This window comes from Spermophilus citellus (genome assembly GCF_964194105.1).
Source record: "Spermophilus citellus genome assembly, chromosome: 8".
Taxonomy (NCBI): Eukaryota; Metazoa; Chordata; class Mammalia; order Rodentia; family Sciuridae; genus Spermophilus; species Spermophilus citellus.
The window spans coordinates 19,815,529-19,839,144 of NC_138189.1; the positions used below are offsets into that span (position 1 = coordinate 19,815,529).

Genomic DNA, 23,616 nt, shown 5'->3' on the forward strand with positions numbered 1-23,616 from the left:
AGAGCATAAGTAATATGTATTTGATCAAAAAGCCATTTATAGTTTAGTAGAGCAGATGAATAAATTCACAAATAAGATTAAAATAGTGCAGAATATTAAAAGTAGTTACCATCTACTAACCCTAAAACCCAGTACTGCATTGGTTCCTATTGCCAGCTATTTATGCAGCAGAAATTCGTGCCCAAGTTCACCAGCAGACATACAATAGAATGTTTATAGCAGCACTGGAGACCACCCAACCATCCACCTAGAGGACAACGAATGAATAAACGATACACTCAGGCTGGAGTACAATGCTGCAGTGAGAGTGAACAAAGCTGAATGAATGAACAAAGCCAGTAACAAGACTCAGCTTTACAGCTGGAAGCCAGGGTAGTGCTGCTCTTAGGGGAGGGGAGTGACAGGAAGTGTCGGAGGAGGTGTTCAGGGTGTTAGGTTCTCTTGTGATCTAGGAACAGGTGCATGGTCGTGTTGAGTTTCTGAATATTCATAGAGCTCTGCAAATAGTAACTTTTCTAAAAACGTATTCAATTAAATCATTAAATCATTTATTCAATTAAAAGGTTTTAATAAGAGGTGCAAAGATTGACTTTAGAAGTAAAAAGGTTGTGTCTAATCGTGGAATCAGAAAACTTTCTAGGGAACCAGGTTGTTCAGTGGCAAAGGGATGGCCAAGTCCTGTGGGGTTGCTGGGAAATTAGGAACACTGATATGGTCCTGTCACAATATCTAGAACATGGCAGGGGACGGATTGATGACAGCTGCTATCATAGGGGCTAGCTGACATTTGAACAGATCCATTGCTCTGGTATGAGTGTGTTCCCCAAGGTTCACATGTTGGAGACTTGGTCCTCTATGAGGAAATGTGAGGTGAAGGATCCTTTAAGAAGTGGGACCTAATGGGGGTCCCATACATCACTGGGAGCACCATCCTCAGAAGGGGTGAAGGTACCTCTTTGGGGCTCTAAAGGTCAGTTTGAATAGTCACCTTGATTGGATTAAGAGATGCTGATGATTAAGAGGCTTCTGGGTCTGTCAGTGAAGGTGTGTCTAGGAATGATTGGCATGTGGGATAGTGGACTGAAGTGGAGACCCTCCCTAAGTGTGGGCAGCACCGTCCAATAGGATGGTGGCTTGGATGGAATGACAGTTGGAAGAACAAGGAAGCAGCTGCAGATGCAAGCTCAGTTCTCTTGAACCAGTTCTTGATTGCTGCTGCGATCACCTGAGGACATCAGACTCTCATTCCTTCACTTTTCTACGGCAGACTCTGCCAGTGATTCTCCAGGGAGTTTCCAGAAGCCTTTGGTCTCAGACTGGAGTAGCACTGTCCATCCTTCTTGTTCTGGGGCTTCAGCCTCTTGGGCTGCATAGCTACTGGTTCCTCCAGCTGTCCAGCCTGCAGATGGCCACTGTGGACTATGCAGCTTCTGGTCAAATAAGCCAACCTAATAAGTCCTCTTTTTATAATCATAGCAACTGTTGATTCTGTTCCTGCAGAGAACCCTAATGCAGGGACCCTGAGCTCCAAGGGAGCAATAGGAGTGAGCCTGACCCTGACTTGCTCTCAGGCTTCCTGTTTTATAGTCTGTGCTCCAGCCATGATGCTGTTAGGCCCTCCCCAGAGGCCCTTTAGCCTCTAAAACTGAGCTAATAAACCTCTTTGTAAAGTTACCCTGCCTCAGATACTTGGATATAGTACAGAAAAACAGATTTGTGTAGCCATGAGAAGTTCCTGGGGCTCCGACATGCAGTGAGAAGGCTGTAGAGTCTAAAAGTCACGCACACGTTTGAATGATGGTTTGCTTTAGGTGGAGATTTTTATGGGGTGAGCACTATACAGTGCCTCAGCTGTTACCTTGCACCTGGTGTGGTCTTGTCATGTAGTAGGCACTCAGTAATGGTGGCTTGCATGATCAGCTGAAATTCAGAATGAGTGAGTGAATGAAAGCATGGCAGGTAGGACCACGTGGTAGACACCTTTACACATCAAAATGATGGTTTTGATTTAATTTAAGAGAAACGAAGTATTTTAAGTAAGAATTTTTAAAAAATACAAACACTTCAAAACATAGCCCAGGGCTCTCCCCACAGCTGTTGTAATGAGCTGGTAGCCAGAGCAGTTGGAGATGTGCTCCACATGAGGTAAGTACAGAAATGAAGACACACTTAGAAACTTTTGAATCTAGTAAAAACTTTGGGCTTGCATTTTGTGTTTTTCTGTGTTTTCAAATTTCCAGTACAATTAAATTTTGTTACATTTTATAGTAGTCCATGACAGACTGGTAATCAGACAAACACAAAACCGGGCTTTGGCCCATGTAGTTTGAGAGCGCTGAGCTCAAGGCTGGATCTACGAGGTGTTCCTGGGCATTCGCCATTGGGGCTTGGATGTCCTGAGAGCTCACACTCTGGAAGAGTGCCCTGTGCCCGGAGGAAGCCATGTTTTGAAGCATCAGCAAACAAAAACTTATTTCTCAAGTCTCAACAGGACTGCACCACGGACGGGCAATTTCACTCTTGTGAACTTGGCTCACACTGCAGAGGGCAGAGATTCTGCATGTTGGTACTGTGTGCAGCTCATTGGCACTGAGGACAGTAGGCAGAGCACCTGGGTGGACTGTGTGCTCATCTACCTTCTGGGCACCTGCAGGCAGGCATGAACCCTGCACCTCTCAGGAGCAGGAATCTCAGCCAGGAGTGGGCAGCTGGGTCACCATTCCCAGGATCTCCCAACTGATTGACAGTGGCAGAGTGCCCCATCCCCCTTCCACCTAGACTCAGCTGTGTGGTATTCCCCCCACTGTATGGTCTGAGCACATTAAAGAGAAATGAGGACTCACTGCTTCTCACCAGATTGGGGGTCCTCAATACAGAAACTCCAAAGCAGTCTCTTCCTGGGGGTCTTTCTGTCAATACACATGACCAAAATTAGATACATACATACATACATACATACATACAATAAGATATATATATATATAGTTTTTTTTTCAAAGGAACACATTTCCCAGACTCTTTTAGTTACAAGCCACAGAAAACCAAATCCCAAATAGTGGTGCTAAGGGAGAATTTATTTGTATAATTGAAAACTCCAGTCACTACCAACTTTTTATTGTCACAATCACTTGTGAATGTAAAAAGTAGTTTCACTGGTATCAATAGTTTTTAAATATTTATATTTTCAAACTTCCTCTTTTAGGACTAGTTTCACAAATTGATACTCTTAGGTACATTTTAAAAAAGTATATTTTTTAAAATATACATTTTTAAAGGTACATTAGGTACATTTTTAAAATGTACAAAAAAATGTTTATAGAATAACAAAAATGTGGAAATAATTGAAGTAGAGAACTATGTAAATTTGATAGTCTATGAGACAGTCCTTTTAAATTGTTTCAGTTTTACATATATGTTCTGTTTCTTATATTTTTAGGTGAGTATGTATTATTTATAAAGATATACATATAGCTATTCTTATATGATGACATGGGAGCGTGTGGGCTTGGAAGAATCTGAAAACATTACCAATTACCAATGAATTACTAAGAACTCATTTATTAAGCATTCATCACGTACCTAAAAAACAAGGGCTGGGGTTGTGGCTCAGTGGTAGAGTGCTTGCCTGGCATGCTTGAGGCACTGGGTTCAATCCTCAGCTCCACATGAGAAAGAAATAAAGTTATTTAGATTTTAAAAAAGCAACAAAATTAATTTATACCCAGAGGCTTCAAGAAAAAGTCATGCTGTATATGAGGGAGGTTCCCCATTTTCCCTGTCCCGGTAGCCATCTGCAACTCTTTGCCTGACATCTTGTCCACTCTGTCATGATATCACCTTCTCCCATCATCTACCCTACTTGTGCTTCCTGGTCTCATTCTGTCTCTCTGCTATGAGTGCAGCTGACTTCATCCCCTACACCAGGAGTAGGCATGTAGTCCAAGGTTCACCAATCAGAACACCAGGCATACTCCCGACCACGGGGATTGGATCCAGGATGAGTACAGGTTAAATTTACCTGTCCATTTGTGTGGTCAGATTAGAGGAGGGTCTCTTGTTTATCAGATTTGGAACTACTGGCAGCCATCTCGACACCATGAGGCCAGAGTCAGTCTGAGACTAAAGGTAGAAAGGATCAACAGGAGACAGAAGCCTGGTCCTGACAATGTTGTTCAAATCTCCTGGATTCACTTGTGTCTGAAGCAAGAATATCTCTGGATTAATAAATAAAATTAAATTCCTTTTTATACCAAATTTTTTTTAATTACAACAGTACAGTCTTTTTTTTTTTTTTTTAAAGAGAGAGTGAGAGAGGGGAGAGAGAGAGAGAATTTTTAATATTTATTTTTAGTTCTCGGCGGACACAACATCTTTGTTGGTATGTGGTGCTGAGGATCGAACCCGGGCCGCACGCATGCGAGGCGAGCGCGCTACCGCTTGAGCCACATCCCCAGCCCAACAGTACAGTCTTGACATGGCATCTCAATTTTGTATTTTACTTTAGTCATTTTTCTGAAATGTATTCCACGTGTTATTTCCACTTTAAATAAAAGATGTTAGGGGCTGGAGTTGTAGCTCAGCGGTGGAGCATTTGCCTTGCACATGTGAGGTACTGGGCTCAATTCTCAGCACCACATAAAAATAAATAAAGATATTGTGTCCATCTACAATTAAAAAAAATCAGAAAAAAAAAGGTGGTTAAACATGGTTCAGCCTTCTTATGACTTGGGCTTATTGTTATTGTACCTCTGTGCCTCAGGGGCTGTTGGGGTGGGTCACTTACCAGTTCCTTCCCTGGTGGGAGACACTGTGCTATGAGATTTCTGGCTTTTCTGGTTTCTTATCTGTGCCCTGCCTCCCAACTGCAGGGACAGGTTCTAGCTTCCTCTCTGATTTGCGGCTTCTGGTCCACAGTGAGCCTGGAAAGCAGTTAGCCAAACACTAGAACCTGGCATCAAATGAAAGTGCAGGCCTTTCACGTGGATTTAGAGGCTGTGGTATGGATAAATAGTAATGGCTTTGTGACATTTTGGCTACCCCCGGGGTATTTTTGGTATTTTCTTTCCCTTTCTACATTGTTCTGGATAGATGAGGTTTCCTAACGTTTCTGATGGTTGAGGGTTTTTTTATTTTGTTTTGTTTTGTTTTTTGGTACTGTAACAAGATTTTCACACAAAGATTGTGCAGGATGAGCAAAAGGACTCAAATGAGGTGGAGTTGAAATGTTTTGTAATTTAGCAGAGTTATTTAGTTTTCTTCAAAGAGGGACCAGTAACCCCCAGCAGTACTCTGAACCTCAGGTTGATCTTTAGTTTATTTTCTTCTTTTCTAAAAAAGCCCTTTTATTTCTCAACCTCTAATAGCATACTCGGTCTTGCACAGGATGGGTGGAGGTGTTGCTTGTACTAGCGGGAGCAGCTTAGTTAAGGCAGATGTGGAATCAATTTGGGGAAATGCGAGTCGTCAGCTTCTGTACTTTTCTGCTAAGTACATTCGCCCTGGAATACATCGGGGCCATTAAGCCTCATGAAAGCGATGCTGGAATATTGGGTAAACATGTGGAAGGGGCACGCAGCTGGCTGCCTTTGCTGTATTGAGGGAAAGCCCAAAGGGTGCCCTCCCTCGGAAAGGCTCAAATGAAGACAACCATGTTTAGGAAAAAACTAACCACTGTCTGGTTTTGAAATTACTGGGAAAATGGCAGCTCTGGTGATTTATCACGTGAAATAAGCAAAATCGACTTTCTGAAATGGCTATTTTTTTCATTCGTTTGTTTTTCCTCTCTCTCACTGTGGACTCATATGACCAGACATAAAATGCCCAAGCACAAAACCACGTATTTGTTTTTTTTTTTTTTTTTTTTTTACATTCAAGAGAGTGGCACTTGGGTTTTGAAAGTAAGATCTGTGGCTTTGGGGAACACGTTAGGCAGGGGCCTGAGAATCCCCAAAGGGTCGTCCCTGTTTGTTCTCTGGCTGAACGTTAACTCCTCGGTCATTTCTGGATCTCCATTAATTCTGCACCAGCTCTTGCCAGCACCGTGGCTTTCTGTAACAATGTGAATGTGAGTGAGTGTCAGAGGTCTCAGTGCAGCGAGTCCCCAGGGCCCTGGCCTCCTGGATGCATTTCCAGTAAAGGAACAGGAAGACAAACGAGAATAGGGCTTCTCTAGTGCCCAGCACGACTGCAAAACATGGTAGGTGTCCTGGGCTGCATTGTGTCCCTTTAGAATAAGCATGTTGAGGTCATAACCCCAGAACTTCAGAATGTGACTGTATTTAAAGGCAGGATCTTTAAAAAGTTAATTAAGATAAAGCAAGGTTCTAATCCAAGAGAACTGTTACCATTACAAGAAGAGGAACTCAGGGCACAGACACATGGAGGGACGACCTTGTAAACACCCAGGAGGAGGCAACCTCAGGAGAAACAGCCTGCTGACTCCTTGATCATGAACTTCTGGCCTCCAGAATTGTGATAATATATATAATAAATATCTGCTGCTGTGATCCTTTGTCACTGCAGCCCCAGCAAACCAATCAGCAGGTGCACAGTAATGTCAGCCAGTAATAAAGTCACAACCCAAGGTGGTCATGCTGTCTTCCAGGAGATGAGCCAGAAAACCTTAAAAAAAAACGGAGGGAAGTGATTCTCTTAAGCCAGTAAGATCGAGGGAAGCCATTTGTGAAGGATAAATTTAAAAGAAGTGTGGAAATAACTGCGGTGTCTAGAGAGGTGAGGAGAAGGGGTGTCGGGGATTTCAGGTGGGCAGAGGGCTGGAGAACACAGGGCGGCTGGAATGGGACTTCAACAGGCGTGAGTGCATTGGCTAAAACACTTGTGTCATTTTTAAGCTGTTAAATTTGCAGAAATCTGTCACACAGCACGGGTACCTGAAAGAACCCCTCCAGTCTCTTCTTCACACAGTAGTCAGAGTGGTTATCTTGGGGCACAAGGTAAATCATGTCCCTCTTCTTCTCCAAACACTCAGTGTCCCCCATTACTCTTGCAATAAAAGCCAAACGTCCTGGACATCTCTGCGATCCTGGCCTGTGCCCTCGGCTTCTGCCCAGTGGATTCCTGACCATTCTGGGAAGACATCAGGCAGCCTCCTGTTGCACCTGAGGGAGTTTGTTCTATCTGGAATCCTCTATAGCTGGATTTTCCCATGGCTCCATTTCACTCTTCTTCAAATCTTTCCTCAGTCACCGTATTTAAATGCAATATCCTTGACTCTGAACGACTACTTTTCATTCCCTTCCCCTCTTCTGGTTCTGTATAGTTTACATATTTATTGTTATTATCATCCTGTAACACCGTGCAATGCACTTATGTATGTTACACGTTTTTCCTCCTGTTAGAATGTACACTCGACAAGTTCAAGGACCTCCTTCTCTTCTGTTTGCTCATGTATCCAAGCACCTAGAAGAGTACCTAGCAACCAACGTTTGCTAAACTAATGGATGGATAGTCATTGTGACTTTGTATGGTGACTTGCGCTCTATTTAGTCTCTGTGGAATTCGTGTTGATGTCCTGCCCACTTCCCCTTCACCTATCCTGGAGGTCATCTATTGATAGTTCCTCACAAGCAGATGTGTCCTGGGTCTTTGTGCATACCTGGGGTAGGTCTGAAATACGGGGGAGTCAGCCCAAGGGGCAGCCTTCAGCTGGCTGGGACTGGAGGTGGAGAAGCACTCCGGCATCCCTGCCCCAGCGGTCACAGCAGTAGGCCATGCACCAGTACTCCTGAACTGGCTCACTCTTCCCTGTCTCTTCTTATCTCGCCTTCCAAATAAATGACACACACTAAATCCTTGTTTTGAGGTGTGATTCAGCCTAAAGGAGTCTTGACTAAGTTAGATTCCCATCTGAAGCATTCAGATTGCAAGTCACATTCTTAAAAATAGGCTTCAGGTTTGATCAGCAGATGCAACCTCAACTATTTCTCTCTGAGGAAGCTTATGGAATTCACCCTGTGTTAGTCAGGGCTCTCTAGAGCACAGAATCAACAGGAGATATGATTATAAAAAGGAGGATTTTTAGATTGGCATACACACTAGAAGCTGGATAGTCCACAGTGGCCATCTGCAGGCTGGAGAGCTGGAGGAACCAGTAGCTGAGCAGTTCAAGATGCTGACACCTCAGAACAAGAGGGATCAACGGTGCTACTCCCATCTGAGACCGAAGGCTTCTGGAAACTCTGTGGAGAATCACTGGCAGAGTCTGCTGTAGAAGAGTGAAGGAGTCAGAGTCTGATGTCCTCAGGTGATCGCAGCAGCAATCAAGAACTGGTTCAAGAGAACTGAGCTTGCATCTGCAGCTGCTTCCTTGTTCTTCCAACTGTCATTCCATCCAAGCCACCATCCTATTGGACAGTTCTGCTCACACTTAGGGAGGGTCTCCACTCCAGTTTGCTGTCTCACATGCCACCCTCAATAACACACCCAGAGGCCTCTGAATCATCATCAGCATCTCTTAATCCAATCAAGGTGACAATTCAAATTAACCGTTATACACCCCCTTAAGAATTTTAGAACCCGAGGGACTGTAGAAATCTTTTAGCCTAGTAGATCCCAAGACTTCTTGGAGTGGGCTAGGGACAGTGCTCCCTCGAGGTAAGGATGGAGGACAGAGAACTGTTCTCAACATTCTGATAGCCCGCCCGAGAGAATTCATCCATTTATCTATGTCAGAGCCAAGTGGGCTGAACGTTAACGCTCTCTGTTGGGGCTGGAGCCTCGTCTCCCTATGGCTCGCTGTTCTGATTAAAAGTTATTACAGTTATGGATGTGTGATTAATTTTTACAAAGAAGGGAGATAATTAATCAAAGTGTTGGTGTTTGCAGGATCTTTCTAGGCAGAGGCTTTTAGTGCAAGCACGTTTAGAAACCACCCACCTAATCCAATCCCTTCATTCTTCCCAGGAAGCCTGAGGCCAGGAAAGGTGGAAGGACTAGGCTGAAGGTGCTCTGTCAGGGTGCAGGGCTGGGACCAGCACTTGGGTCCAAGACTCATGAGTCCACGTTCTTTTTGCTTTACACCAGAAGGGAATGACATGCCTTGGAGGAATCTGGAGTTGTTGTGTCATCTGGAGAATATTTTGGTAGAGCCAAGTTTTTCCTTGAAAAGCACAGTGAGCGAATTTTACCCATTAGGAGATGAATTAGCTGCAGTGCAAAAAATGCTGAGTATTTCCAACATCAAATGAGTTTCTCCGTGGGAAACGGCTGCATGGCATATGAAGAACAGCATAAGGACACATTCAGTCGCTCCGGAAGCAGTGTGGCATAATCACACGCCTAGCATGGTGCCTGGCATGTGGTCGGCCCTCAGGGCCCAGCTCTCCTACCTAGGACAAGTCACATGGTCCCCTGGCCCCCTTCTTCCTGGTGCCTGACATGTGAGGATGTGCAGCTCACAGTCTGCAGGGGAGACTTCGAGTCTGGCTTTAAGGCTCAACTTTGCTGTGGGATCCTGGGTAAGTCACTCCTTCGCCTGAGCCTCAGCCTTCACCTTTGTAAATGGAGAATTGCTTACAAGTCTCTAAAGTCCCTTTTAACTCAAAAATCCCAAGTTTCACAGCCTCGACCTTCTCCGGTATCCTTTCCAAAGCTTTGAGGAGGGGGACAATACAGGGGACGACCAAGAGGCTTGCAGATCTGGATTCAAATTGTGAACCCACACCACTTAGGACTTGTGGGAAACTGGAGCCTCAAGTGTGCAACTTCTCGGAGCCTCAAATAATGTAGCAGAACGTGGCCTCCACTGCTCGCCCAGCCATGGCTATAGGCAAGGTGCTCAAGTGTCTATTTATGTCCACAATCTCTGTCTCAGACATGTGCAAAATTCAGTGTGTAGGGGGGGCCCACAAGGGCTAGGAAAACTCACGATAAGGTCAGTGATCATGTGTGGAAAGACGGGCTCGGCCACCAGGCCCTAGTGTTGGGGAGTGTAGCCCCACACTGGACCTCAGCCCCAGCCTGGCCATCAGTGTCACTGCCCTGGAGCTTCTGCAGCTGACTGGGGGAGCCACCTGCCCCAGGTCCCGCTGCCACAGAAGGCAGCACAAAGGGGCATTCTCTTTATTTCAGGGTGCCCCTGTCTCTGGCATTGAGGCCCAGGGAGTTCTCAGCTCTCATGGTACCCAAGAAAGGGAGGCAGAGCTGAGACCATCAGTCTGGGCCACCTCTTCCTGGAACACTGAAGAGCAGAGGGCACAGCGGGAGATCTCACTCTGAGTCGTAGAGGGACAAGGACAACCGGGTGGGACCCATGGAAAGGTGCAAGAGGCCCCAAGTTTTCCCAGAAATATCTGGGAACAACCCACTAAGTATTGAACTTCCAACAGTTAGGGAGGGAGGGTTTGGTGCCAAAGAAAATAAAATGAGCGAATCTCAAGTGAGCAGCTCAGAGAAGAGCAATGTGTGTCCAACAGACAAAAAGAGGTGAGGGCGACCACGGCAGAACACATTCTGAGTCCTGTTTGCTTTCCACCAAACGTGACCCCTGGGCATTCACCCTCCTGGTGCCATCGCAGGTCCGGGATGCTGAGCGGGACCTTGCTCTACAGACGTAAGAGAAATTGGAAGCAGGAGTGTTGCTGAAGCCGGTACCCATGGAGCTAGGTTCTGAGCTTCCTTTCTAAAGGGAGGAGGCTGCCTTGGGGCCTGAGTTGTGCCCACTCTAGAAGTTTCAGCAGGACCCATGTCACCACACTTTCCTGGCTTTCTCAAGGGAGATGCACCAAGGGCAGCCCAGGAATGCTAGCTACAGAATGAAAGCTTCTGTGAATCTTGCACTAAATCCATATTCCATTCTTGATCGTGTGTGTGTGTGTGTGTGTGTGTGTGTGTGTGTGTGTTAGTAAAATAATCCAACCACTTGTTTTTTCAGCAGAACTTTTGGAAACTTTATGTCCAAATGATCAGGCACCTTGGTTAGTCAGGGATACTCTAGGACAAAGGTCACACCCCAGTGCAGTCACTTGCAAAATTTCCCTCTCAGACTTGTTTTTGGAGTCAAAGGCAGTTTGGGGAAATTTCCTCAATGGTAAGGAGGTCTTTTCGTGTTGAAGTAGAGCTCAGGAAATTGTTTTGAGTCATTCAGAACAAAGACATGGGGATAAGGTGCGCTCTCTGGCTGCTTAAAAGCAGGTGAAATTCCCCTGCCTGGGGTATGTGGAAGGAATGGAAGAATCAGAACATTGCCATTTTGCAACTCCTAGAAACAATGGATTTGGACAGCGATCACCAAAGAAGAACAGACGAGAGGCTGATGAGCAACTTGACCACAGAGGGATCAGCCTGCCACTCTTCAAACCAGTGATCAATCTTAATGTCATTAAAAGTAGGATGTGTGCTTCTCTTAATGTCATGCAATAAGCAGCGCAGGATCACCAGGAACTATTCTTGCCTTCAATGCCAGTCATGCTCCTGGAGCTGACTTCCACTTACAGTGAATAGGGCGGGACTGTGTACAGGAAAATGACAAAGATGTGAATGGACAAAGGCAGAGTAAGGGTAATTCACAGGATGACGGCAGGTTTATACAAATCAGTGCTGTGAAATAGCGTGGGGTCTTCAAGATTAAGACAATGAAGAGACTCAACAACCAAATGGAACATAAACCAATTGCAAATAGAAAAAAGGACACTTTTGAGACAATTGGGGAAATTTGCTTATAAACGAAATATAAGACAATGTCAGAGAATCACCAACTTCATTAGATGCATCATGACTGTTGTTTTGTGAAAATGATGTTGACATGCAGTGATGGCATGACCTGGTGTCTGGGCTTTGCCTTAAATCAGATAAGCCAGAGGATCCAAGATGGCAGTCTAGAGGGAATCTTGTTTCTCCACGACTCAGGATTCAAGCAGAGGAAATATTGTTTTTCTGTGAGGCAGTCATCACTGCCCACTGGTCCTCTGCTGTTCGCCTTCCATTCACCCTCTGCTGTTCGCCCACCATTTGCCCATTTGTCTTCCTTTTGCTTGCCCTTTGCCCTCTGCCCAACATTCAACTATAGATCACCTGCCATTTGCCGGCAGATCACCCGCTGTTCACTGCTGCCTGGAAGTCATTGTCAGGGTGGAGTGCTGGAAGCCTTCAGGGACACTATCAGACCACAAGGTGCAACTGTATTGCCTCAGATCTATACCACTAGATGCAAAGACACACAACATGAAAAAAAAAGGGGGAACAATGTGCCACAAACAAACCAAGATGTTCCAACACAGAATCTATAGACAACAAAGTAGAGAAAATGTCAGAGAAGGAGTTTAGAAGGTACAGACTTAGACTGATTGATTGTCGAAACAAAGGATGGTATCAGAGAGGAAATACAGGAACTGAAAGATCATGTCAATAAAGAGGCAGAAATTATAAAAAGGAATTAAGCAGAAACCCTTGAAATGAAACAATAAACCAAATTAAAAATGTAATGGGAAGTATCACCAACAGACTAGACCACGTGGAAGACAGACCCTCAGGCAATGAAGACAAAATATATACTCCTGAAAATAAAATTGACCACAGAGAGAAGATGGTAAAAAACCATGAAAGGAACTTCCAAGAATTATGGGAAAACATGAAAATACCAAACTTAAAATTTATCAGGATAGATGAAGGCATGGCGATACAAACCAAAGGAATGCACAATCTTTTCAATGATATAATATCAGGAAATTGCCCAGATCTAAAGAATGAAATGTAAAATCAACTATAAGAGGTTTACAGAATCCCAAATGTACAAAATTATAGCAGACACATACCAAGGCACATTATAATGAGAATTACTAACATGCAGAATCAAAAAAATCAAAGAGAAAAAAAATCAAATTATGTATAGGGGAAAACCAGTTCAGACATCAGAGGTTTTCTCACCCAGACCCTCAACACCAGGAGATCATGGAAAAACATGACTCTGAAGGAAATGGATGCCAACCAAGAACTTTATATCCAGCAAAACTAAGCTTCAGATTTGATGACGAAATAAAAACCTTCCATGATAAACAAAATGAAAGGAATTCACAACTAGAAAGCCTGAGCTACGGAACATTCTCAAGAAAATATTCCATGAGGGTGAAATGAAGAAAAAAAATGAAAACCAGCAAAGAGAAGAATTGCACTAAAGGAAAAGTCAATAAAAAGAGAAACTAAGTTAAAAAACAAAAAATAAACCACCAATGGCTGGGAATACAAATCATATCTCAATAATGACCCTGAAGGTTAATGGCCAAAACTCATAGACCAAAGGACATACACTGGCAGATTGGATGTTAAAAAAAAAAAAAAAGACCCAACAGTATGCTGTCTTCAAGAGACTTACCTCCTAGGGAAAAACATCCACAGACTGAAGGTGAAAAAAACGCACTGCATAAACAAGTAGGTGTTTCCATCCTTGTATCAGATAAAGTGGACTTCAAGCCAAAGTTAGTCAGAAGAGATAAAGAAGGGCATTTCATAATGCTTAAGGGAATCATACATCAACAAGACATAGCAATTGTAAATATTTATTCTCCCCAAAATGGAACATCTATGCATATCAAACAAACCCTTCTCAATTTCAAATAGACCACACCATAATAATAATGGATGACTTTAACTCACCTCTTTCACCACAGGATAGATCTTCCAAACAAAAACTAAACAAACTATAGAACTAAATAATACAATCAATAATTTAAACTTAATGGACATATAGAGAGTATTTCATCCTTCAACGAACAAATACACTTTCTTCTCAGCAGCATGTGGATCCTTCTCTAAAACAGACCATATGTTATGCCACAAACTCTCAGCAAGTACAAAAAAATAGAAATACTACCCTGCATTCTATCGGATCATAATGGAACGAAATAAGAAATCAACAATAAAATAAAAATAGAAACTACTCTAACACATGAAGACTAAATAACATGCTATTGAATGATGAATGGACAGCAGAAGAAATCAGGGCAAAAATAAAAAAATCTTAGAGATAAATGAGAACATATCAAAAGAGAAAAGGAAACATCAAAATCTCTGGGATACCATGAAGGCAGTGCTTAGAGGAAAGTTCATTGCATCAGGCTCATTAGTTAAAAGAATAAAAAGTTAACAAATAAATGAACTAACATTGTAGTGGCACCCTCTCTTCCACAAAAAGCCTTAACTGGGCTTCTCCAGAAATCTTCACCATGGCTGATTTTAGGACTATCAGCAAAAGAGTCTCTACAAAAGAGTTCAATGTAGATAAACTTCCTATTTTGATGTTGCCCTATTTTACTCGGCCAATGGCCAGGAGGAAATAGCACTCCATGTGCTGGACACCCCCTTACTAGTTTTTCACAACCATGTAACCAGTCTAGTAGTTTGTAGAAATGTGTAAACAAGGCCTCTGACTTTGAGCTGGGGCTTCACAGAGATGTCTACATTTCTAAGATAAAGAAGCTACCAATTGGGCTGGGGATGCGGCTCAAGAGGTAGCGCGCTCACCTGGCACGTGTGCGGCCTGGGTTTGATCCTCAGCACCACATACAAATAAAGATGTTGTGTCCGCCGAAAACTGAAAAATAAATATTAAAAAAAAAGAAACTACCAATTGGGCTCCATGGTAACATCTGGCAGGGGGAGGAAAGAAAGGGGAGAAGAAGCTCTCCCCTTCTCAGGTGTTGTCCTTGAAGGGTTAACTTGCCCAGAACAGTGAAAGAAAAAGCTGCTTTTATGTGAACTTCTGCAGACTGTGAACTTTTGAGCCCTTCTCCTTACATGCTGGGTATAAAATTCTGAAACTCCCTGAACTTGGGGTTCAGGGGATTTATTGATTACAGCAAAAGCTGTGCCTTCTGAATCTGGCTGCAGCCAAATAAAGCCATTTCCTGCTATCTTCGGTGCCTTGTCTCATCTGTCCCTACAACATTGCATCTCAAAGTCCTCGAAAAAGAAGAAAAAACCGACACCAAAAGCAGTAGGAGACAGGAAATAGTCAAAATCAAAGCTAAAATCAATGAAATTGAAACAAAAGAAATAACTCAAAAAAATTGACAAAACGAAAAGAGATTTAAAAAAAACTAAAGTTGTTTTTTTAAAAACTAAATACAATTGATAAACCCTTATCTAGAATAATGAAGAGAAAGAGAGCAAAAATTCAAATTACTAAAATTAGTGATGAAAAAGGAGGCGACACTACTGAAATATTGAAGATAATTAGAAACCTTTGTAACTTTGTACAGCATTCCAGGTGCTTCCCACAGTCAGGGGAATGGAGCCACAGGACACATTCGGGCCAGTGGTCTATGTGCAGAAATGTCACATGTCACCTACCAGCTCAAGGAGTTAGAGCCAGCGTGCCTCTCCATCCCTCTGTTCCTTTCACATGGTGGCCTCAGAGCCCAGTTTCAGGGTAGCACAGCTCCAGGATGCTCAGACTTAACAGAAGGGAGAAGAAAACCTTTAATGGGGTAAGCTGGGAGATTCATGGATGTCTCTGCTCGGTCATGGCCCAGCCCGCCCCGAGCCATGCAGAAATGACCTGGGCCTGGAGATGCCCTTGGCAGTGGAGGAAGAGGCCCTGCTGGATCTGGAAATAACTTAGGAATGATTTAAAAGTAAGAGACAATCACCACTCCACACTCCCCCTCCCTGGGCACACTTGGGAGTTGAGAATCCTGGTTTCAATCCTTGTTTCCTGAGTGTCCTGCTGTGTCACCTAACATGCGGGTCTCAAGGAAGAGCAGGGAGCAGGGAAACCAGCAGGAGGTGCAGCCAGGCCCAGAACCAGGACCTGGAGCAGGGCGAGTGGGGGCTGGGCCAGGTTTGCAGCCTCCTCAGCTGGGAAAGGTGCTCTTTAGGGACAGTGCAGTTCCGCAGTGAGCGAGCTCACTTAGGAGCTCTGCTGTGGAGGTAACCAGTACACTCTTTGATGATCTGTTTGCACTGAGAACATCAAAGGGTAAGGAGGGTCCTTCTCTGAAATTTAAATGGAAGGCTTTACATCTGGCTGGTGTTTTAAATGAAAGCCTGAACATCCTCTGAGTCTCAAAGGGGCAGAAAGGAAGCAGAAGGCCAGACCTGTGGGCTGGACCTGAGGGGCATGTGCTGGGGCCTGTCCCAGGGGAGTCAACACACCCTGGGCCCTGTGGGATGCGAAGGGACAGTTGGTACCAGGTCAGGTTGGAGTCTGGGATATCCAGGGGTCAGAGTGGGGCTCCTGGCACTCGAAGCCCAACACAGGGAGAGATCAGGTCCTGAGACAGTCAGTAGAGGACCTCCCATCTGTGTCCCCTTGGCCTGACCACTGTGGATAAGGTTCTGGGTGGGGAATTTCCAGGACCCCAGCATGGCTGGGCCTGGCTGAAGGGGCAGAAGTAAGATGAGACTGAGGAAAGGAACCGAGAGAGGACAAGTTTTAACTGATGGGAGCCAGACAAGGTGTTTTTCCAGGGAGCTGCATGCTGAGCCGGCAGAAGGGCTGGCCTTATAACTGACCCAGTGTCCTTGGCCTCACACGGCCATTGGAATTGCCATCCTCCACCCGCTGCCATGGGAAGCTTTAAAAATATCAATGCCTGAGCCAAACCCCCAACACTTTCATCACAATCCTAAGGGGTCGTAAGTTCTCTGGTGACCTTAATGTGTGACCACAGCTGGACACTGTTGCATGAAAACAGTGGTCCTCCAAGTGCGACCCCTCACCAGCGGCATCGATATTATCTGACTGCAGCTGTGTTAGGGACTCAAAATTCGTGTCCCCCCACATTGTGATGGTGTCGGGAGGGGATTCTTTGGGAGGAGATTAGTCATGTGTTTGGAGACCTTGTGACTGGATCCGTGCCCTTATGAAAGAGACCGGAAAGACATCTGGAAACCAGGAAGGGTTTCTCCCCCTATAATAGGTCTACCAGGACAGATCTCGAACCTCAGACCCCAGAACAGTGAGAAACCCATGTCTAAGCCTCCAGCCCATAGTATCCTGTTGAGGCAGCCTGAAAACATTCAGACAGGAAGGGAACAGGAGGGAGGCACATCTCACATTAGCCACTGTTATGGTGTAGACGTGGTGTCCCCTAAAAGCTCACAGATGAGACAATGCAAGAAATTTGGAGGAGAAATGATTGGGCTATAGCCTTAACCTAATCAATGAATTAATACCTGATGGGATTAACTGAGTGTTAACAGGAGGCAGGTGGGATATGGCTGGAGGAAGTGGTTAATTGGGGGTATGGCTATGGGTATATATTTGTATCTGGAGAGTGGAGTCTCTCTCTCTGCCTTCTGATCATCATGTGAGATGCTTCCCTCCACCACACTCTTCTGCCATGATGTCCTGTCTCACCTCAAGCCCTAAGGAATGGAGCTGGCCTTCTATAGACTAAGACCTCTGAATCTGTGAGTCCTCAAACTTTTCCTCCTCAATAATTGTGCTGGTTAGACCCTTTTAGTCACAGCAATGAAAAAGCTGACTGAAACAGCCACTAACTGTGATAGCCACTTTAATGGCAAACTCCAATGCATTAACATAGGATCTTCTCTTTTATTTCTGCTAAACCTTTTTGGAGAAACTTATAAAGAATCTGTCATGATTGCTGAGATCACTGAGCCACACTATTTTAATATCAAACTGAGCATGGTCAGAAGTATTCATGTCTGCTATCTTTGTGACCCTGAATTGAGTGTCATTTCTAAGGGTTGGTGTTTGCCATTTGAACCTTTACCAGGTGTTCTATGAACTGGAGCTGAACCTGACGAGAAATGCATCCACCTTATTCTTTAACTACGGCCCTGAGCTGAGCATGCTCAGGAATGCACCTGCCCCTAAAGTGAATATGTATGGACTCCCAGAATAAACCCCATGCTTCCCTTCTTCTGGGACCACATCTCTGGCTTTCTTCTTACTCACCGTGGGTCAGGAATCTTTCTCCATTTTTATCTTCTAGTTGTGCTCACTGCCTTTGCATTTCAAGGAGCAAATCCTCTGCATTGATTTGCAACACCAGGCCACTGATTTCACCTGCCCTCCAGGAGAGCCCATGCACACAGCAGCTGGAGAATGACTGCCTTTGCTCGCCATCCCCCATCCCTGCAGACTTGCCACCCTCTGATGCAATCATTGCCACAGTGGGCCTGGGAGCCACTGACATTTGTCAGGACCCTACTGTGAAGCAGGCACTGTGCTGTCTAATGCACCTCAAAAGGAACAGCCGGTGATCCCTAACCTACCGAGGGAGAATCTGAGGTTGCCAGAGGCAGCCCCAGGGCACACCAACTGCCCAGACAGGAAACTGGGTTGTTGCTAGGTCTGATCCAGAATGCCAAGGGTCCTAGCCACTCTGTGGGGACAGGGACTTTGTTTTCTCTCACAATCTGGAAGTATTCTGAGCATGTGATGGTGCAAACGAAGGAAGGGATGAAGCAGCTGGGTTGCTGTGTGCTGCTCGGGTTTTTCTTCTCCTCAAACCCTGTTGACTCTTAAAAAAAAAATACAAGCGCGGGGTGTGTTGCTGAGAACAACTGGACCGTTCTGCACTTCCCCAGGGTGGCCTTCTGAGAGCCACCAGCTGCTGCTTTTCATCTCAGCAGCAATCTCCCTCCCAGCCTCACTGGCTCCCCCGAATTCTTTGGGACAGGTGTTCCAGAATGGGAGTTCCACACACCTTGGCAGCACCCAGGCTTCCTTTGTCCTCTGGGTGGGCTTAGCATCATATTCCAAGGGGCAAGCAGGTGGTCAAAGGGTGGGGACCTGGGAAAGTCTCCTCTCACCCTCTCTACACACTGAGCACATCCTGACACAGGAGAAGGGGCTGGAAGGGAGGTTCTAGGAATTCATCTTCTCAAGAAACTTCTCTGGACATTACTGACAATTTGGCCTGGATTTCTCTCTCTCTCTCTCTCTCTCTGTGTGTGTGTGTGTGTGTGTGTGTGTGTGTGTGTGTGTGTGTGGGGCTGCTGGGAGCATAGTAGGATGCTTAGCAGCATCCCTGGCCTCCACCCACTGGATGCCAGAAATCTCACTTCCCCATCTGTGACAACAAAAATGTCTCCAGACATTGTCAAATGTCCCCCAGGGACAAAAATTGCCCTTGGTTGAAATAACTACTGTGTAGAGCCCTGGGTTGGAAAACCAATCCTTTTCCTCCGTCTTGTTCACTCATGAGTGTCCCTCTGCCTGGCAGGGAGTTGCTCTGGGCGGAGGAGGGTGCTCAGGGGACTAGAGGTCATTTGCTGACACCTGATGGGAACTACCTGAGGTTATCAGACAGTGTTGTTCCAGTTAGGTCACAGTCAGACCAGAGTTTTGTGTTTTCAAGGAACATGGAAATGGCAAATTTGTGTGGTCTGTTCACCCAAAGGATACTCCTGGGATATGGTCACTCTCTGCTACTGCCCCTCTTCTTCTGGTAATGGACCCTAGGTCCTGGCTGCAGGGTCGGCCATGAGAGTTAAGCTAAGCCAACCAGACCCCCTTGAGCCTCTGGCCCCAGAGATTGGTCCAAGTCATTATCAGGTGACCTGAGTCAAGCCAATGAGAGTTCTTCCCCAGGACTTTTGTCCTGAGCTGGCAAAAGGAGCATCTTTCTTCCGTGGATGAAAATGTATGAGAATGTAGGTACCAAGTTTAAGAGCAAAATTGTCTCTCGCTTGTCTGAGAGAAGGATATGAAAAAATGGAGAAGAGAGAAAAGTCAGAGCTCTGGTGTTGGAATCCTGTCCAGGAGCCCCTCCATCTTGCTACTTCTGCCCTCCTTGTGGTTTTACTCTGTGAGGTAACAACTTCCAGGTTTTTGCTTAATAAGCTGTGATTCCTAATAAGGTAAATGTGTTTACATCTCATCCCAGTTTCTTTCTTTTTTTTTTTTTTTTTGGTTTATGGCAAATTGTTTTAATATGAACTTAAAGCCAAAATTTTAAAAGACTTTACGTAGCATTTAAATAACACTGGATTCTCAACCAGTTCTACTTTTCCAACCTGAAGGCAGCTTTACATTATCTCCCTGTCTTGCAACATGTCCTAAGAATTAGGAACATGATCAGCACCACATCTGTTCCCAGTAAAAGAAGAAAGTAGGAATGTAACATTGTTACAACTTTTACAAATTCATAGGCTCAAAAGGTAACTGCGCCCTTGAGGAAAAAAAAGGGAAGAGGAGGATCTCGACCATCGAGGGCTCAGACAGGAGGGACCACAGCTACTACACTCAGCCACTGGTTGTTCGTGATCATCATAAGTCCCTTAACTACCTTGTCCATCCATCTTCACTTATAAAGAAGGGGGACTTGCTGATCTGCCTTCCAGGCTCCCTTCTGCCTGGAGACAGAAAGCACACAGACAAGTGTTTCCTAGATGTCCGGGAGACACAGGCTGGAGGAGTGAGGTGCCAGGTGCCATGTCTGGCTGACTTTCCAACAGTCAGATGCAACATGATGCTCAGCCAGTGGGTGAAACCATCTGAGCCACACCGTCACATGCCAGGGTCCTATGACCCACAGGTTCCCACAGTGTTTGAAGATGTGTGGCTGGTTAGTCCAAAGCCTGGAACTCATAGCCAGGATGTCAGACACCATGTAGAACTTCTTCTTGGTAAGCACACTCCTCCACGACAAGGCACCTTCTCCATACAGGACTCACCTCAGGACCACAGCACTCAGGAGGCTCTAAGAGGCACTTTCATGGCTCAACACAGTGACAAGATGGTGAATTTATGTGGAGTGAGACCAGTCTGTGTGCTAAGAGCCAGCAGACTTGAGAGATCCCGAGTGAAAACCCAGGCATACCAAGCCTCAAGTCCGACACCAACTTTCCACTCACGCCCGCAGGGGCTAAGCTGCAGGACCTGCTCGTTCTCCTAGAGTATGCCCTCAACCTTCCTGGACACGCCTCGTCAGCGGGGAGACCCACCAGCACCTGAGAAATGAGTGTGAAGACCATTTTCCACCCTAGAGGCAAATGCACAAAAGGACCAGCCCTTCTGAGACACAGCTGCATGCGCTCAGGCCCCCATGCTCCTGTAAGGTACAGGTAAGATCTGTTGGCCAGGAACCAAACACGGTCGGTTCAACCTGAAGCAGGAACACCACACACTGCCAAGACCAAGTTCTGTAGAAGGAAGAGTGGAGAAGGCAGGAGGGCAGTGTCTCTGAGAGTGTCTCAGTTCATTCCATGTGATTCCAGGGCATACGTTCTACATGTCCTGCCAGCTGCTGCAGAAGAGGCTAGAGTCCACAGCCTGTAACTGTGGCTTGCTGTACCTTATGTGTTCTGAAGAGAAATGCTGTAGTTAAAGACAGGTGAACTGGCTCACAACAACTGCATCACACCTAGACACAGTGGAAGCGCCGTGTCTACTGGAATGTGTGGGGCTATTAAACTGCTGAGGGAGCGCCCAGGAGACCATCCAGAGAAGCCAGGCCTCGCCAGCCCAATCCTTGAACACACAACCCATGTGAAGGTTGGTGTGAGCTCAAACACCAGCACCCTGCTTCACCATAGATGGACGTTAGATCCTGGGGAGAACTGGGCCCGAGGTCACAGGGAGTGATACTTGCTGGGTATTCTCTCACAAAGGAAACCACATGTGTCAGTAAACACAAATCTCGTGCAGGACAGGGGACTCATAAGTGTGAGTTGGAGGCCCCTAGGGTGAGTGACACATCCCACCTGTGCCACCCAGAAGGGGACGGAAGCCTCATAGTTGTTTAAAGGCATCTGGTGTCAGTACCTCAAAGGTAAGATGCTCAGACACAACTCTAACAAGAATACCAGGGGCCTGGGGCTCATCTTCACAGGTAACCAAGTGTCTATGGCTTCAGCTTTCTGCCCTGCTGCTGACGTAGGTGATGAGATTCACGACAGGACAGCCTTTGGCTGTTCTCCGAGAGGCCCTGCATGGTCCAGGTCTCGGCCAGGTCCAGATCACAGACAGACTGGCCCCTGGGGAGCTCTAGGCCCTTGCTGAGAAACAGCGCATGTACTCCGTCACCCAGGGGCTCTCTGCAGAGGGGGCCCTCGCCGTCCTGCCTCTCTGCACCTCCACCGAGTGCGCACGCTGCCGCTGAGCAGCCAGCTTCCTCTTCTCCTCCTGCCTTCTGCTCCTGGCCCGTAGCGCCAACTCGTGAATCTCATGCACCGAGGCAGAGGCACAGACGTTGTGGGTCTTCTGGCTTCCGGTGTCTGTCTGTCTCTCTCCCCAGCCGTAAAGAGCAAATGGGTGCTTGTTTTCTTTTATTTTACTGGTCGATCTTTGGGGGCTTCTGACCGCTTTCCTACTTCCTCTAGCAAATAAGGCACTTGGTTGCTGTCGGGGTTTGACACCGGCAGGTAACCTGTCCGTCTCCTTCACTCTGGTTTGTCGTTCGGATTTTTCTTCTACATCTTTCACTGGCAGTGCTGGCTGCGCCGCGTCCTGCTGTCCCCGGCCTCCGTGCCCTGCTCCCCAGCAGGCCGCTCGGGCTCCTCACGCGCCGAGGCCTCCTCGGGGTCCGCAAGTGCGCACCGGGGCGCGGGGCCCGACGCTGCCGACGAGGCCGAGTCGTCCGAGGCGCAGTCCGAGCCCCAGGCGTCCCAGAACCAGGGCGCGTGCGCCTGCTCCAGCAGCCGGCGGCCCAGGCGGTAGCGCAGCAGCTCCCGGTAGCACGGCGCGTACTCGTCCCAGCGCGGCTCCCGGTAGCGCTTCATGTACTCGCTCTTCAACCCGCTGCCCGGTGACACGGTGTTGCGATCCGCCGCCGGCCCGCTCCACGCCGCTGCTTGTGGGGCCCACACAACAGAAGCCGCCCGCCGCGCGTTTCAAACCCGGAGCCCGGCCCGGACCTCATCCCAGTTTCTTGGCATATAGCGCCTAATGCCCTTGGAATCTCTGGAGTGGTCAAAGTGTCCTGTATGCTAATAATATATCCTGTATGCTAATGAGATATCCTGTATGCTAATGAGATGGTTGGTGCCTGGCAGCCCCTACAGAGCTTCAGGATGGGGGCTGGCCACAGGAATGTCAGAATGGCAGGGTGAAATAAGGTTGGTGTTCAGTCCCACCCCCCTCTGCCTCCAGGAAGGGGAGTGGGGCTCAATGGCTAACTTGATCACCAATAATCATGCCTATGTAATGACACTTCCATAAAAACCAAAAAGGACCAAGTTCCAGGAGCTTCCAGATAGCCGAACACAGGGAGGCTCCTATGTGCCCTGAGGGGCCTGGAAGTCCTCCCTCCTTACCCTCATGGCTTGCCCTGGGCAGGTCTTCATCTTGTTGTTCATTTGGATCTTCAACAATATCTTTTGCAATAAATGGGCAAACTGAAGATTCCCTGCGTTCTGGGAGCTGTTCTAGCAAATTAACAGCCAGTTGGTCAGACATTACCTGGGCCCATGTGAAGTGGGGAACTGAGCCCTCCATCTGTGAGGTCTGAAGACCTCACCAGGAAGACAGTGTCAGAACTGAACTGAAGGAGAGGACTCTCAGCTGGTATCCGTGGGAGGACCCGCTGCAGATACACCTCTGGTCACAGAAGTGTTCTGCATCATGTTATGAGAGTGCATGTGGTAGGAAGAAAAAAGGTTGTTTTATTCTACACATGAGTGTATGCTGGATCTCTGCTGCCTATGTCAAGGCAGGGATGAGTTATACAAGAGGGAAGAAGAACAGGG

The 23,616-nt window shown here is 46.4% G+C and overlaps 1 protein-coding gene across 1 annotated transcript; it reads right to left on the bottom strand.

The window, feature by feature from the left end:
• Positions 1 to 20,527: 20,527 nt before the first annotated feature.
• LOC308654286 (centriole, cilia and spindle-associated protein-like) lies at positions 20,528 to 23,339 on the bottom strand (the record flags this gene model as incomplete). The annotated part of the gene is given in 3 exon segments (XM_081303479.1): positions 20,528 to 22,383; positions 22,386 to 22,718; positions 23,330 to 23,339. Coding segments are annotated over 3 exon segments (810 nt in total). The 3' UTR covers positions 20,528 to 21,916.
• Positions 23,340 to 23,616: the final 277 nt, after the last annotated feature.